Source organism: Diabrotica virgifera, chromosome 8 (genome assembly GCF_917563875.1).
Source record: "Diabrotica virgifera virgifera chromosome 8, PGI_DIABVI_V3a".
NCBI lineage: Eukaryota > Metazoa > Arthropoda > Insecta > Coleoptera > Chrysomelidae > Diabrotica > Diabrotica virgifera.
Window position 1 is genome coordinate 163,998,881 of NC_065450.1, and position 18,875 is coordinate 164,017,755.

Here is an 18,875-nt window from a genome sequence, read left to right on the forward strand (position 1 = left end):
CTTCACGTTCCCTTAAATGGGCATTTAAAAGCTAGCCCGAATTAAGAAATAAAAAAATAATTACAACTAACAGGGGGGTTGTTTCGCACTTTAAGGGGTTGGACAAACGCTGCGAAGGGGTGGACAAACGGGTAGTTGTGATTCTGCACCCGAATTAACGTTTAAATGCCCATTTAAGGGAACGTAAAGCTAGCCCGAATTAAGAAATAAAAAAATAATTACAATTAACAGGGGGGTTGTTTCGCACTTTAAGGGGTTGGACAAACGCTGCGAAGGGGTGGACAAACGGGTAGTTGTGATTCTGCACCCGAATTAACGTTTAAATGCCCATTTAAGGGAACGTAAAGCTAGCCCGAATTAAGAAATAAAAAAATAATTACAATTAACAGGGGGGTTGTTTTGCACTTTAAGGGGTTGGACAAACGCTGCGAAGGGGTGGACAAACGGGTAGTTGTGATTCTGCACCCGTTTAACGTTTAAATGCCCATTTAAGGGAACGTGAAGCTAGCCCGAATTAAGAAATAAAAAAATAATTGCAATTAACATGATGGTTGTTTCGCACTTTAAGGGGTTGGACAAACGCTGCGAAGGGGTGGACAAACGGGTAGTTGTGATTCGACACCCGAATTAACGTTTAAATGCCCATTTAAGAGAACGTGAAGCTAGCCCGAATTAAGAAATAAAAAAATAATTACAAATAACTAGGGGGTTGTTTTGCACTTTAAGGGGCTGCACAAACGCTGCGATAGGGTGGACAAACGGGTACTTGTGATTCTTCACCCGAATTAGCTTTAAAATACGCGTTTAAGCGGACGTGAAGTTAGCCCGAATTAAGAAATAAAAAAATAATTACAATTAACAGGTGGGTTTTTTCGCACTTTAAGGGGTTGGACAAACGCTGCGAAGGGGTGGACAAACGGGTAGTTGTGATTCTGCACCCGAATTAACGTTTAAATGCCCATTTAAGGGAACGTGAAATTAGCCCGAATAAAGAAATAAAAAAATAATTACAATTAACTAGGGGGTTGTTTCGCACTTTAAGGGGCTGGACAAATGCTGCAAAGGGGTGGACAAACGCTTAGTTGTGATTCTGCACCTGAATTAACGTTTAAATGCCCATTTAAGAGAACGTGAAGTTAGCCCGAATTAAGAAATAAAAAAATAATTACAATTAACAGGGGGTTGTTTCAGAGGGTGGACAAAAAAAATTATGTGGTGGACAAACATGGACAAACGATGGACAAACAATATAGCAAGAGTTTTTTTAAATTTTCCAAAATTTGTGGATTTGTGAAGTTAGCCCGAAAAAAAATTTTTGTTTATAAAAAAGAATTGATGGGTGGACTAACGAAATAAAATGGTGGACAAACGTGGACAATCAATGGACAAACGAATGGCATCAATCGCATTTTTTTTCCCGACTTTTTCGGGCTAACTTCACGGAGCTTACATTAGGCACCATGGAATGCTACCCTGTAGTTTCGCTGTTATCTGGTCCAAAACTAATGAGAATAAATAAGGACTAAGCACCGAGCCTTGGTGCAGTCCTACTTCACCTGAAATTTATCAGTCTCTCCCACACCTGTCCTAACACTAGTCATTACTCCCTCATACATATCTCTCACAATCTTTACATATTCGCCAGGGACTCCTTTCTTATTGAGTGCCCACCACAGAATCTCTCGAAGAACTCTATCATATGCTTTCTCAAGGTCAATGAATACCATATGAGCGTTGGTCTCTTTACTCCTGTATTTTTTCCATCAGTTGCCTTACAATGAAAATTGCATCTGTTGTTGATCTGCCCTGCATAAAGCCAAATTGATTATCGGAAATTTCGGTTTCTTCACGTATCCGTCTATCAATTACTCTCTCCCATATGTTCATGGTGTGGCTAAGTAGTTTTATAGCCCTGTAGTTTGTACATTGTTGTATGTCTCCCTTGTTTTTGTAGACAGGTACTAATATACTGCTTCTCCATTCGTCTGGCATTTGTCCAACTTTCATAATTCTATTAAATAGACCTGCTAGCCAACTTATTCCTGTCTCTCCCAATGCTCTCCATACTTCCCCAGGAATATCATCTGGTCCGACTGCTTTTCCTTTCTTTATTTTTTGAAGCGCTTGAGCCACTTCCTCGTTTGTTATTCTGGTAACTATTGCTGTTACTGTCTCCGTTAACTCCACAGGCTGTCTGTCAAATTCTTCATTTAATAAACTGTCAAAATACTTTCTCCATCTCTTTTTGACATCCCTTTCGTGAATTAGTATTTTATTATTTTCATCTCGGATACATCTTATCTGATTAAAATCTTTTGCTTTCTTTGCTCTCTGTTTGGCTATTTTATATATCTTCGTTTCGCCTTCCCTGGTATCAAGTTGATCGTATAGGTTTGAATACGCTTCTGCTTTAGCTTTTGCTACTGCTACTTTCGCTTCCTTTTTGGCGACCATATAGTTTTGAAGATCTATGTCCGATCTGGTTTCTTGCCACTTTTTATATGTACACTCAACCTACGGGTCTATAAAAATAGACATTGGTTGTAAAAGTCGTCTTAACTATGCGTGTGAATTATTTTAAATTTTAAAACTGATTGCATCCCCCCTAAAAAAATCAAAACGAAAAACGAAGTATTTGGTGGTGGGGGAAGGGGGTGGTGGGTTAAAATTACGCTGAGTCTTATTTTTAATCACATAAAAATTAAAAAATTTAGATTCTGGGAGTGAGGGAGGGTATTATGCACTACCATAAAGTATGATGTGATACGGAAATTTCAATATAGTTTTACTAATAAAAATAACGAAGAGGAGAAACTTGAAATTTCTATTCAAATACTGTTAACATTGTCACGTTTACAAGTGTAAACCTTTTAGTAGGATCGTATATTACCCAATAATACTTTGTTTTTGTATGATATAGTCATACATCACGCTGTCAAGCAACTAGAAAAATATGTCGCCACTACTGAACTTTGGTAAAATCAAAATAAAAACCAATTATAATAAGTATGCTCAGAAAATATTTTCTTTGAAAACAAAGTTGTTTTCCTAAGTATACATTCATTGTAATTTATTATCTTGCACCATGTTTACGATGTTATAGAAATATGCAACGCTAAAAGGTCAACTTTTACAAAATCAATTAAATTACTTCCTGCTATACAAGTAGTAGGTACTGTCTATCCAAGGAAAATTACTCCCCAATTATGTTTGTAAAACGGATTAACGGATTTCGCTAATTTTTTTTATTATCTTAGATATTTCTTTAGTACATATTTACACAGTTGTGCAAAGATTTAATTAAACTTCTTTTTTGTACTTATACCGGGTGGAAGAAAAGTAATGTTTTTCTTATGAGTTTGAAACACCCTGTAGGGAGGTACAAATCTGTGTATATGTTATAGTCAAAGCCCGAATTTCAGGCACTCCTAGGTTTGACTAGGCAATCCTCAGGTCTGACTGACGGTCTTAGTCAAAGCCCGAGATAAATTACAGTTTTGGCCTTTGACTAGTCAAACCTAGGAGAGACTACGTTGGTCAGGCAAAGGTCGAAATTTAATTTTATGATATCGAGGTTTGACTAGTCAAACCCCGATCAGCTATTAAAATGTCGTAATTTGTTAGATTAGGTTTAATAAAACGTCATTTTTTAATTGTAATGTTTATTATTTTTTATATTGTCGTAATTAAAATAAAAAAATAGTAGTAGTAATGAAACACAGACTTACTCACAATCATTTAATAATACTTTGACGACCGGTTTCGATCTCTACACTATTCAGATCATCTTCAGGTCGGCGTTACAAGTAGTTAAATGATGCCGTTACAAGGGATGCGTTGCCAGTTCGATGATAACATGTTTATACGTCCAACTTATGCTAATAGGATAGCTAGGTAAGGGACAGGGCAAACAGACATGCTTCGTAGGTCAAAACACAGTGAAATTTTGAAATTTGAATGGATCCTGAAGGAAGATGTTTATTAAATAGTGTTTATTCCCGCATGTTGAGGCATTATCATTATGGCATTTACGTTTGTCCTTTTACACTTGGTTTCGAGGAACATATCTTAATGCAGTGGTATTTTATAAATCCTTGTCCTCCAAATTTAGAATATTTTGTACTAATTTCTCTTAGAGACAGCTTAACGTCTGGAACATCTTCGAAATTAGGAAAATTCTCTCTGCATTCTCTTATTTGATTTCTTAAAAAAGGTGTGTTTATTGTTCCGTATTTCGTATCAACTCTAATAAACCGTCAATTATTGTTTTATCTTGTATGATATATACCCAAAATATTTCGAGCATCTCCTTGGCACGCGTTCGAGCATGCGTTGTGCACATACAGAAAAGATTAAAATAAATAAAGGAAATGCGATTGAAGGTCTTTATGCCCAGGCTACTGCTATGAAACAATTAAGTGAAAAAAATACCCTCCAATTTCGATCGGAAAAACTGAACACACGTTTTTTTCAAGAAATCAAATAAGAGAATGCAAAGAGTAATTTCCTCATTTCGAAGATGTTCCAGACGTTAAGCTGTCTCTGTCTCTAAGAGAAATTAGTACAAAAGATTCTAAATTTGGAGGACAAGGATTTATAAAATGCTACTGCAATAAGAAATGCTCCTCCAAATTACGTAAGTGTAAAAGGTCTAACGTATTGTGCAACTCTAAATGTCATAATAATGCATCAACATGTGAGAATAAACACTAATGTTTTTATTTTAATTACGACAATATAAAAATAATAAACATTAAAATTTAAAAATTACGTTTTATTAAACCTAATCTAACAAATTACAACATTTTAATAGCCGATCGGGGTTTGACTAGTCAAACCTCGATTTCATAAAATTAAATTTCGACCTTTGTCTGACCAACTTAGTCTCTCCTAGGTTTGACTAGTCAAAGGCCGAAACTGTAATTTATTTCGGGCTTTGACTAAGACCGCCAGTCAGACCTGAGGATTGCCTAGTCAAACCTAGGAGTGCCTGAAATTTGGGCTTTGACTATAACGTATACATATACATAGATCGGAATCGTATTGTAGTCTTGTTTTGTGAACATTTTGTTTCTTGACTCTCCCTGATATCTTTAGCTTTCTAAAGATAAAGAAAATAACAAAGAAAATAGGTGGTTTTACTCCGTAACATGTATTTTAACTGAAACAAAACTAAATTAACACTAAAAAATAACAGTTAACAAAACTTTAAAAACAGAAAGGCACATAACGTAAACAGTTCTTATCGACACCTATAAGAGGTATTTGTCGATCAGATAAGCGGTATGCACAGCACAACATAAGAGAGACGAGATTGTTGAATGGAGGTCTATGATGTTTTGGGGTGGAATTTCCCTGAAAGTAATACGAATTTGGTGTCTACCTGGAGGCTCTTTAAATATCGAGAGGTATATTACACATATTCTTTTTCTTTGTTAGAACTCTTTTCCTTTCGCACTATATATAGGAAATAATTTGATCTTAGTGGTATGATAAGACATGACCTCCTAACGTATCGCAGTCGTCAGTTAAAATACATATTAAAGAGTAAAACCGTCTAGTTTCCTTGTTATTAAAGATATCAGAGAAATAAAAAAAAATAAATGGTTTACAAAACATGAGGCTACAACATAGTATCGATGAATAACCACCACTTTACCTTTTCCTCCCTACAGGGTGTCTCAAACTTTTGTTTTGGTTAAAACACATGTTAAACTACAAAACCGTCTACTTTTTTGTTTCTAAAGATATCAAGCACATTCAAAAAACAAAATGTTCACAAAACATAAGACTATAATACGATTCCGATGCATACTCATTATTGTACCTCGTCCTCCCTACACCAAGAAAAACATTTCTTTTCCTCCACCCGGTATAAGTACAAAAAAGAAGTTTTAGTAAAACTTTGCACAGCTGTGTTAATATTGTTCGTCCGCTATAACTTTTCGCATGCGTCACGATTTATTTTCAAACAAATTAAGTCAAAACATAAAGTGAAACGAACGCCGATGTATACTATATACTACACACATCGGCGTACGTTTCACTTTATGTTCTGACTTAATTTGTTTGAAAATGAATCGTGCCGCATGGGAAAAGTTATAGCGAACGAACGAACAATACTAAAGACATATATCTAAAATAGTAAAAAAAACTAGCGGGATCCGTTAATCCGTTCACGAAAAAATCAACTGTGAAAATGAGCATAAATTTTCTATATCCCTAACTTATGCCTCGCAGTATATTACGTATGGGATGTCTACAAGTTTCTTTACGCAAACACTCCTAGTTTGCTACATCGCTGAGCAAAGATCCCTAGATTCGCAAATAAATAATAGAAAATAACTTTTAATTGCACGAAAAATTGCTACTATTAAAAATACACGATACACACACAGCAAAGTAAATCCCACCCACCTCCAGTTTAAAACAAGTTTTTATTTCTCTCTCGGTAAATTCGTAGTTTTTTAGGTTTTTCGTCAATATTTCTAAAACTATGCGGTTTACTTCTAACGTAAAAAACGTAAAAAAACTACTAATTTACCGACTTTTCCCCCATCTCCCCCCCCCCAAACCGGACGCTCAAAATGGTGTAACTTTATACTGAACAATATTGGACCATATTATAGAACAATTTGGTGTTGAAGGAAAACTTTTACTTTAGATGTCTGGGTTAGGCCTTTTTTGGACCAATTATATTATACTACCTCTGTAACTTTTAAACCGTTCATTTTAAAAGGATTATGCATAGGACCTTTTTTATTTCAAATTTAATGTAGAACATTTTTGTATAGGAGGTTATTCATGCTAAACCGCATAGTTTTAGAAATATTGACGAAAAACGTAAAAAACTACGAATTTACCGATTTCTCCCACCTCTCCCCCCAAACCCGACGCTCAAAATGGTGTGACTTTTTCTGAACGTTATGTGGACCTTATAGAACAATTTGGTGTTGGAGGATAACTTTCCCTTTGGATGTCTGGTTTGGGTCTAGTTATACCATACATTATGCTTATTTCTTTATATTACTTTACTGCATTGCAGTATTATGTATGTACTACATTATAAAAATGAAGTAAACCTGGCTTTTAATATTTTCTAACATTTTTACAGAATCCTAAACTGAGGCCGTTTGTTTTCCTTAGTTTCCCGTCTTTATTGGGGTCGATCCCACACTGAGGAAAGGCTTCTGGAATATCTAAAGGCGGCGTAAGATTATGTATAATCGTTTTAACAACCATGTCTCCAACCCCGGGCATTAACAATAATCCTTCATGATTTATTGGGTTAATTTACAATTCGTCCCACAGAAATTTACAACCAAGAGGTGAAAAAAAGAGATTATTTACTGTAATCTATGTATATTTTTCAAAAACTTCTAAGCTAAACTTTTAGCAGTTCTTTTATCAAGCTTCGTCTCTTTTATTACAATTATTGCAGTTTTAAGTATACTACTTAAGGGGTCTAGATTCAAAACCGGACATTTCCACTTTATGTCATTCTGAGTAAACTTAAAAAAACAATTTATAACTTTCCTGTTCCCGATCTCAAATTGGAGGAAAAGTCCACCTTTGCATCTGAACCAATTCTTTCACACTGAATTACTACTAGCAACTGTCTAATTTTGCTCTTTCTAATCACAGATTCCAGAAGTGTATTCAACTAACACTCAAAAAAATTTAGTTCGTAATATTGATTAACAGTGATTATTGAATAGTATTTCGTTGTAACAACAATTTAATTTTTTGTTTCAACGAACTTTTAGACATTGACGAATGTATTTGGTTATTGTCACAATGACTGAATAATAATTGTGAAAAAAACTAAAGTACATTAGTCAAAAACACTCAATTTATTCAGCCAATAACTTAGTTTCGTATATTTAATAAATGTTAATTCTGGCAGCAACTCACTTTCTTGATTTCGTAGATGACAAGCAATTACCTTGGTTTATCGTGACAACGTACAGATTTCATTAAAACAATGTACAAATGTTGTTAATATAGAGTAATATATTATTATTGTATAGATGTAAACTGATTGCTGTGACAACGAATGCATTAATCAATCTACTACTGCGTTTAATAACCACAATCAATGCGTTCATGGTGACAATAAACGTAGTTGTTGAGACAATAAATGTTTTGCTTGACCATTTGAAATGTAACGGCTTTTCCTTGTCGTGATACCCCTAGCTTCTCTGTGTTACCATTGTTTAAAAAAGAATTCTTTGTTAAACAATGCTGTTACCTCTGCCGAAGAGCCGAATAATAATTTCATTTCGTTTCCAAGTGTAGTCCGTAGTAGAAAGAAGTTTTCGTGTGTCTATTATAGTGAAATTTCGGTCGAATTCTTTTAAAATTTTTTTCGAATCCTGAGAAAACTAATTAGTATTTTTGAAAATTTAAACGCAGAATAAAATATTAAGTACAATATTATCGAGGGTCTGAAGTCCCTGAGAACTTCTATAATGATTATTTTAATAAGTCACAGGGGTGAAAAAGAGAAAATTTAGTGTGATATTCAATTTAAAATATACCATTCAAAAGAAACTTTTTGTTTATTCTAAGGGACTTAAGCCCTCGGTAATAATGTAATCTTTTAATCTGCGTTTAAATTTTTCAAAAATACTTATTAGTTTTCTCAGGATTCCAAAAAAATGAATGCGTTTAAAAAGAATTCGATCGAAATTTTGCACCTGCGCTCTCAAAAAGAATTAAAGTGATATACATTTTTGGAATCACTATTTCAAACGCTTTTAAATGAATTGTCACATGGTGTACTTTCTCATTTAAAAAAATCAAAGTTATGCCTGTCACCTGAAGAGGGATCGTGTAAAGTTCGAAACATTGATGTTATAATATACTTTGATTATTTTAAAAATCGACCTGTCCGAGCGTTTTGCTTACGTGCTAAAAATAAATAAGTTAATAGGGGGGGGGGATGTAACACTTATTCCAGCGCACTGTAAAGTGAAATCATAATAAATGATTTCTCATATTATGAGAAATCACACAGTGTAAAGTCCATTAGGTTTAGGACAAAAAAGGGGATTTTAAAAATTATTATTAATCAATATCATACATTGGGCTAATGCATTCAGTAATTAATATAAAATACGTTCATAGTAGAAATGAACGAAACTGATTGTAAGAATGAATAGAATTGCTTGTAAGAAAGAATAAGCGTATTAATTGTGGGAATGAACGTAATTAATGGTAAGAATAAACGGAAATAATTGTAGAAATAAACGAAATACGTTAGGAGAAATAACACTGTTATTGACACAACGAATAGTCTTCGTCGGTCAATTAACGACGTTGTTGTTTCAATGAATAGTGTTCGTTGACTCAATGAACAGAGTTCGTAATATCAATAAAGTGATATTATGGTATACATAATGAATGTTCATCCATTCAATAAACGTAATACATTGTCTCAACAACGAAAATAATGCATTGATGAACATCGCTTTGTTGTTCCAATAAAACCAAGAATTGGACAAATTTAAGGTATTGCGTTTGTTGTCTGAATTAACATTTTTATTGATATTACGTACCTTTTTCGTTGAGTGTAAAATTGTTAGACTTTGCATTTTCATAAACTTGGCAAACGGAAGCGTCGGTTACCATCAGTGGCGAATACACGGGGAGGGAAAATGGAGAGACACCCCCCCCCCAAGAAGCTTCAAAATTAAAGAAAAAAAACTGTTGAAACATAATATATTAGCTGACATAAAAACAGACAGACAAATTCAACCCAATAACTCGCTATTATAAGTGATTATTTAGGTAGATATATCTTTTATGTAGTGTTTTTGAGTTTATCTTTATGTCTTTTGGTTAGTGTTTCAGTGGAAGTCCCCCCCCCCCCCAAGAAAAGTTCTAGATCTGCCACTGGTTACTATCGATATAATAATTGTTAGTGCTGAGTTCAGAATTATTTGTAAAGTTTCTCTAAAATGTATTACACCCATACCTCGCTTTACGGCCTAGATACGTTCCACGAAACATGGCCGCAAAGCGAAATGCCGTATAACGAATCAATTATTCTAATACAAATTCATAAAAATTTGATGGGATCGGTTCCGAATTTGTTAAATATGTGACATGTTAAAAATGCATTTTATCTGTTTATTCCATTTAAATAAAAAAGACATACAAAAAAAAGCACATGCACTGGTATATAAAATAATAATATGTTTCAAAAACCAAATATAATCTACAAACTTTAAGCTTTCTTGTTGGATCTCCATATAATAACGGGTAAATGATTTTTATTTAGTTCTGTAATATGCCTTGGATTTTCGGACAAATATATTAGAAGAGTTTAAAATCACCAATGGCATTTGCACCAAGTATAGCAAAGTTAATCGTTCTTTAGACCATTTTATAGTGGTTTAACCGTTCTTTTTAGAGCATAACCAGGCGCAGATTTTTCGGTTTTTGAAATGTACGTGTGATCAGGCATTTGCTTCCAATAAAGTCCTGTTTCGTCTACGTTAAACACTTGTTCAGGTTTATAACCACCTTTCTCAACAATTCTCTTTAAAATGTTGAGATATTCTTTAGATGAGGCCTCATCTCATTTTATTTTCAAATTATGCATAAACAAGTGGAAATAGGAAAGAGTATGCAACGAAATTGCGTTTGCGCGAGAATGACAACATGGAGCCGTTATAGCGAAACATTTTAGGCCGTAAATCGAAACCGTTCCGTAATTGAACAGGGCCGTTATAGCGAAATGCCGTATACAGAGCGGCCGTATAGCGAGGTATGGGTGTATTTACTTTTCCTTTCTCAACTACTGATATTAGTTTAAGTCCCTAAGTACATATATTTTTCCATATTTAATTACGGATCCGAAACATGGACAATGAAATCGGACGACAGAAAAAGGATTGACGCCTTTGAAATGTGGTGCTGGAGAAGAATGCTTCGGATCTCATGGACGGAACACAGAACAAATCACTCAATCCTCCAAGAGCTTAATATTCAGACTCGATTTCCTCTATTTGCCTCTCCATCGTCTTAAAATTTTTCGGCCATATTGCAAGAAGAAGTGATGATAATCTTGAGAGACTTATAATTTCGGGAAACATTGAAGGGCGCAGAAGTAGAGGTCGCTCACCTACTCGATGGACGGATCAAGTGCAGAAAGTCAGTGGAAAAACATTCTCTGAATCCATGAGGGAAGCTCAGGACAGAAGCCGATGGAAAGAGGTAGTTGCTCGTATTATAGGGAATCACGACACTTAGCAATGAGGAAACGACAGAGAGAGAGTATATAAGGTTTAGACTTAGGCAGTATCTCCAAACAGATTAAATATATTTTGGAGAATGTGAATAGCTAGGCCATAAATATATACTCTGAATCTGAATACCGTTTTTTCATTATTGAGCCTTTTCATTATTGGACCTTAACTTTGATCAACAATCAAAATATTCATAGAAGCCAACACAACTAATCGCAATATTTCCTAATGCATTTTATGATTATTATAAACTGTATTCATGAATAAATCTCCGAAATATAAATTACTAGTAATACCACTAGAGATCAAATTATTTCCGGAAATTTTCTAAAAATATTCATGATCAAAAAAAAATTTCCGGATATTAATTTGACTTCGCGTGGTATTCGGTAAGAAAATTCCACACCAAATTTGCATTTGAAAATCCAAAGCTGCATGAACAGATTAATAGCGCGCCATAGCTTTGTCAGCAATTATTTAGGCTTTCAAATTCGTAATTTCTACTCATTGTAGTTGCATGGGAATACCATTTCAAGATACAAAATAGTATATTCTTCAATTTTACATAAGTTTTGAGTAACTACAAGTGATAGAAAATGAATCAAAACTAAATTATGTAAACAAATAAAAACCAGTCTGTCAAAAATGTTCTGTTATTGTAAACGTCAAAAAATGTCCACTATAATTCGCTGTTGGGTACCCCACGAGCAAAAAATTTCGGATAAAATACCTCCGTTGCCATGGTGATCTGTCAAAATAACGTATTTTGATTGGTTCAAAATTACAGGTGTGGAATTTTCATTAAAGTTTTATTGTACTATTCTACAAATACGACAGTGTAGTCCAGAGAAACAGGGTTGGCACGTTTTAACCAACGTGGTTAAAACCTTGGTTTAAACCAACTGTTTTTTTTTTAAGAAAAAACCTGATTTTTTTTATTGAGCCTACAAACTGGTGTTTTTATTTAAAGTAATACAGCTGCCGCAAATGAAGAAAATTAAGATAAATAAATTCTATCGTTTTACTTTCGAACTTAGTTATTTTGAATATTATTACGTTTGAAGATGTTTTTTTGTTATATTAATTTTTTGTGTGCGTAAATAAAAATAAAAGTTGTCTTAATCATTTTTTTCATTGTTTATTACTATTATTTTATAAAATAATTTATTCATTTTTAAATAATTTAGACTTATTACTATACTTTGTATCAAATAAACCTGGTTTAAACCAAAAAACCTTGTTTTTTTGGAAAACCTTGGTTTTTGCCAACAATGCAGAGCAATACGGTTTTTGTCGGGACACTTGACCAGCCAGGTTGCAAATGGGTTTTTTTGGGTTTATACCTAATACATTATAAATACCCGTCACAGTATCACAGTTCGGACGAGAATTTTAGTTATTAACAATAAAGTGTCAAAAATGTCAGTTTTTTCGTTTAAATCGCTAGAGGTAAAAATAAGGTAATTAAATATCTTATTTAGATTATTCATCTTTTAGTAGAAGAGCAAAGGTTTAAAATGACAATTTTCGAATTTTGGTCCGAATATCTGTTGCTTCGTAAATTGCAAAATAAAACTAAAATTTCGATCAAAAATTTGCTATAAGTTTTGCGAAAATCAACTTAAATATTCCATGAAAAGTTGAGTCAAACAGTTCATAATATACTTACTTAATGCACAAAAATTTTTAAGACGATTCGTCAATTAGTTTAGATTTTATTTAATTTGTTTATCCCACAGAGTTTTTTTTGCAATGTTATTGCCCAGAAAATAATGGCACAGCAGCGATTTTGTGAGTACCACATAAAATCAATAAAAAGTAATTTTTACCATTTCGAACATATTTTATTAAGTACAGCCATTTTGTTCAAAAAAAGATCTGCCTAGGTTAATTACGGTCAAAGTTAGCCACTTTTTTTTTTAATTTATTTCATAGTACTTATGAAAGTCTCTTGTCACAGTGTTAGTTACCGTACTTGTCCGAAACGGCTTGACCGATTTTTATGAAATTTTACATGTATATCCTGTAGGACTGAGAATAAGTTGTAATCTATTTTTCATACCGTTAAGTGATAAGGGGGGTTGCCCTCCTGACATGTTTTTTTTGGACAAAATTTGTATAAGTACATTAATTTTATATGATGTAGCATTAAAAATTACCTACACACAGTTCTTAATTTTCACCCTTCAATCACCAAACTCGATTTTTTAATAGCCATCCATTAGGTATATTTACATTTATAAAATTCTGCTGTCATATAAGTCATAGTGTTAGTTGCCATACTCCTCCGAGACGGCTTGACCGATTTTTATGAAAATTATATTGTATGTATATTTCGTAGATCTGAGAATCAGTCGTAATCTATTTTTCATATGCCTGAGTGACAAGGGGGGTACCCCATAACATTTTGTAATGTTAGTTGGGGATATGTACCAGAAATTTTTTTGAGGTGGGTCATGGATCTTGAGGGTGATTTAATTACTTTCTCTGATGCAAGGTCTTACCACCCCTAGGATAAGTGGGGTTTCAACTATTTGTTGGATGGGCCTAAATTTTTTTTTGTTTGACAGCTCTCGATTTTTCTTTTTTTTTGTATTATTGAATTGATATTTTTTATTTTTGTTTGGGGGGGGGGGGGTTATGACCCCATACCCCTCCTCTGGATCCGCCACTAAATAAAACTATGGACATAGCAGGGTTTGATTCTACGTTAACATTTCAGTGGTATTTTGAAGAGGATTTAGAAGGTTTTGAGCCGAAACCTTATGCATGTAGAATGTAGATTGATAAATATCTACGTAAGGGGATGGGTACAAACTTTCGGCTTCAATGCTATTTAAATGGGATTCATTCGGAAACGCATTATTTTTTTCGAATTCTGAGAAAACTAATAAGTATTTTTGAAACATTTAAACGCAGAATGAAAGATTACGTTATTACCGAGGGCCGAAAGCCCCTGAAAACTTCTATAATGTTTATTTTAATAAGTTACAGGGGTGAAAAACTAAGAGAAAATTTAGTGTAATTTTTAATTTCAAATATCTCATTCAAACGAAACTTTTTATTCATTCTAAGTAGTCCAGGGCGCATATGTTTTGAGATGGACGTTGAGAGGTGACTCAAATTTGTTTGCAGAAATTGCTTGAAAATAACTCAAATAATAATATTTGAGTTATCCTCCCACTCAAAATGGTCAGGAACATTGTTTAAATAATCAAAATGTCAAAATATGAAGGAAAAATTCGATTTTTTTATTGGTTTTTTGATTATAACTTTAAAACCATTCATTTCTGAGAAAAGTTGTACTGACATAAAAGTTGCGTAATTACATTTCCTACAATATAGAATTAGTTAGATATTTAAAAAATAGTCACCCTTGTTGCAAAATAGCAATAACTGTGAAAAAAACCATACAAAAACAAGTATTCGCATTTTACGTTTTTCAACCATTTATGCTAGACTTAGGACCTTCATAATTTACCCAGAAAAACTTTATGATATAGTAAAACAACACTGTAAATTTCATTAAGATCGGTGTAACAGATTTTGCAAAATAAATTTTGCAATCCACACAGCTTGCTATTATTGCTAATCAACTTTTTTTGGTACGCGGGATCCAGGCCTAGTAAGTATACATTAGCGATGAAAAGCATTACAAGAAACTTTGTTCTTATTTTTTTAAACAAATACTATGACTAAAATGGTTTTATTTTGCTAGAAACTGGGTTTTTTTGCAACGGTTTATACATTCAACGATATTTATGTAAACAAGTTTAGTAGATACCATTGTTTGCACAACTTCATCCTTTCAAATTAAATATCTATCGTTAGGTATTTATATATTCACAAACTGACAGTAACAGTGAAATAGCAGTAAATATGTTTTAGTATATCTATTTTAAATCTATTTTGGCCTTGAAAAAACCTGTAGGATGCAGAGATACCTGTTTAAATTAATACTTATATTCACAATTGCTGAGAACATACGTTTATTCTACCAAGGACATACTTAAGAAAAAAAACTCAACGTTTTACCGTAACTGTAACAGTCCAGAGTCCAGAGTATCGAACATACAAATTGGTAAGACTTTATTAAAAGTTATTTTTCTGTGCTCATAATAAAAATTACCTTGAATAACGTCTCGCAGTGACCTCCTTAAGCTCAAGACTTGAACCCTTTTGATCCCCCGTCTCACTAGAGATGGAAATAAAGACGGATTCGCTCCTCTACGTAGATGCAACTTCGCCTCCACTCCTCTCCAGACCGATTTGTGGTAAGCAGCATCCCTCCATGTAGTACACACTTGAGCTACTCTTCCCTTGTCTCGTACGTCCAAATAGCTGAAGATAATAGCTAAGATCTCGGGATAAAGACAGGAAATGTGCGTTTTTCCGGAGTCGAGTTCCGTTTGCTCTTCCTCGTAGGTCCGCTGTTGGACGAACTCTTGAATGTGAAACCTATGAGGAAGATGGTACGGCTGGTACCTGGTGTGATGCCGAAGAAACGCGGCTGTAGATAGTAAGGGCACTGGTAACTCTGTAAACAACACTTGTGTCGGGTCTTCCATCATGGTGATGATGAAATTCAAACCGAACTACACCGCACAATATCACGATTTCACGTGAGAAGTGTCATACTAACTGACGCGAACTCACTATCTCGAACTCTCGATTGGAACTGGTTTCGTTTGACGAGCTCCGCATGCTAGATACCAGTCCGAAGTCGGGATGAATTGTGGCGTCATTGGCTGGCGTGCGCACCACGTGATAGAGAGGTTTCTGTAGAAGGAGGGAATTCTCCGTGGAAGGGTAGCGTATCGGATGGAGTTCATTTTTTAAATAATCTGTTTTAAACAATATTAAAATGGGGGCTGTGGTATTAAAAATATAAACTTACAATTTAACAACTAGACACTTTGAGAAATTTTGATAGTTAATAATAGTACAGGACGCATCTGTTTTGAGATGGACGGGGACGTTGAGAGGTGACTCAAATTTTTTTGCAGAAATTGCTTGGAAATAACTCAAATAATATTTGAGTTATCCTCCCACTCAAAATGGTCCGGAACATTGTTTAAATAATCAAAATGTCAAAATATGAAGGAAAAATTCGATTTTTTTATTGGTTTTTTGATTATAACTTTAAAACTGTTCATTTCTGAGAAAAGTTGTACTGACATAAAAGTTGCGTAATTAAATTTCCTACAATATAGAATCAATTGAAAATTTAAAAAACACAAAAACAAGTATTCGCATTTTACGTTTTTCAAACATTTATGCTACACTTACGACCTTCATATTTTACCCAGAAAAACTTTATGATATAGTAAAACAACACTGTAAATTTCATTAAGATCGGTTTAATAAATTTTGCAAAATAAATTTTGCAATCCAGCTTTCGTAAAAAAAAATCATTTTTTTTAAACGTTACAGGAATGAAAATAAAGCAGATGGCAAATTGATTTTTTTTGCTTATAGAAGTGTACTGTACCTTTCATTTGCAATTTGCAAAATTAAAATCGAATAATTACAACGGCGTCAGGAAATTTTTTAAATAAACATTAATTTTTGGTGCTACGCGCAGGACAGCGGTGTTCGATTCACACAAATTGATTTCCACCAAAATTTCTTTCAATCTTTATCTAATATATTATTTTCTTACTCTATATTTTGTTACATTTTAATATTTTAATTCCACAAAAATCAAACTAATTTTATTATTGTTTGTGAAATATTGTTTAAACAATTGCATATGTTTAAAAATAATAAACTTTTATTCTCTAAGTTAAAATATATGAACAAAGAAAGTTTTTGCCAAAAAAGTGTTATTTCAAAGGATACAGTATGTGTTTTTATTTTGCAATAAACAAATTTATTTATTTATATCAAAATGTAATAAAAATTAAAATGTATCAATCATTATCAAAGGTCATTGGAATGCCCAATCAGAGCAAACTATCCGCTGTCCTGCGCGCAGCACCAATAATTAATGTTTATTTAAAAAAATTCCTGACGCCGTGATAGTTAATCGATTTTAGTTTTGCAAATTGCAAATGAAAGGTACGGTACACTTCTATAAGCAAAAAAAAATCTTCTTGCTATCTTCTTTATTTTCAGTCCTGTAACATATTGAAAAAATGAAATTTTTTTGCGAAAGCTGGATTGCAAAATTTATTTTGCAAAATCTATTAAACCGATCTTAATGAAATTTACAGTATTGTTTTACTATATCATAAAGTTTTTCCGGATGAAATATGAAGGTCCTAAGTTTAGCACAAATGGTTCAAAACCGTAAAATGCAAATACTTGTTTTTGTATGGTTTTTTCGCAATTATTGCTATTTTGCAACAAGGGTGATTATTTTTTAAATTTTTAACCAATTCTATATTGTAGAAAATTTAATTACGCAACTTTTATGTCAGTACAACTTTTCTCGGAAATGAATATTTTTAAAGTTATAATCAAAAAATGAAGAAAAAAATCGAATTCTTCATTCATTTTTTGACATTTTGATTATTTAAACAATGTTCCGGACCTTTTTGAGAGGGAGGATAATTCAAATATTATTATTCGAGTTATTTTCAAGCAATTTCTGCAAAAAAAATTGAGTCACCTCTCAACGTCCAAATGTACTAATATTTTTACAGATGCGTCCTGGTCTATAAATACAGTTTCCACATAAACATTGGTTTTAGATACAGGCCCGGATCTAGAGGGGACAGGGGAGCACGTGCCCCTGCGGCAGATTTTAGGGGGCGGAAAATTTATAAAAAATAATGTTAGTAAAATTTTTACAGATATACTCACAACCAAACTTATATTGATCACCTGATAAGTCTTATTATTTCAAGCGAATTAAAAAAAACCAAGATATCAAGTCAAACAATATTTGTTTTAAAGCAATTTCATCCCCAATACTCAATACAAACAAGGTCTGGAACAAGTAAGTCTGGAAATAACAAATTGAAACTACTTGTTTTAAAGTGATGAAAAATTTCAATGCAAAACAAATGATGTAAATTTTTTTTATTTATTTGTTTTTTGAAGTTATACTTCTTTACCGGCGATAGAGGGTGATTTTTTTATATGTTAAAACCTATCAGCCCGGCGCATGCGCATTATAACTTTGTTCTGATTGGATGTTCAAATGACATGTCAAAAATTATCCGATATGGCAGCTGTGGTTTGGAGGTAAAGGTAAAGGTAAACAAATGTATACTATATTAGTTTTATTGTTGTGAGGACAGAAACAAAAAAGTTTATAATATTGTAGTGACTTTTAAATAGTTTTTAAAAGCAACAGGTACGTAATAATTGTTAATGTATCATGGGTATAAACCTACCTATTTGATCTGCCAAAATACATAGTATGTAGTACTTTTATTTATATAATTTGATTACCATCAAAATTTCTATCAATATTCACCTAATATATTGTTTTTTACTCTATGTTTTGTTGTATTTTTTCAATTCTAAATCATTTCAATTCAAAATTAAAATAATTTGATCAATTTTCAAAATATCACAAGTTTAATCCGTTTAGTTAGTCGATCTTCGTAAATAATGACACATAGTGTCCGTGGCTAAGCGGAGAAGGCGAATGAATTCCAATACCAACCG

The 18,875-nt window shown here is 33.1% G+C and overlaps 1 protein-coding gene across 1 annotated transcript in view; it reads right to left on the bottom strand.

Annotated features, from left to right (window-relative positions):
* Positions 1–15,945, bottom strand: part of LOC126890748 (F-box/LRR-repeat protein 14) — a 109,131-nt gene extending 93,186 nt beyond the window's left edge. The window contains exon 1 of the mRNA XM_050659919.1: positions 15,385–15,945. Within this exon, the coding sequence (XP_050515876.1) occupies positions 15,385–15,826 (442 nt within the window). The 5' untranslated portion in view covers positions 15,827–15,945. The remainder of the gene's footprint in view (positions 1–15,384) is intronic.
* Between the last annotated feature and the right edge of the window lie 2,930 nt (positions 15,946–18,875).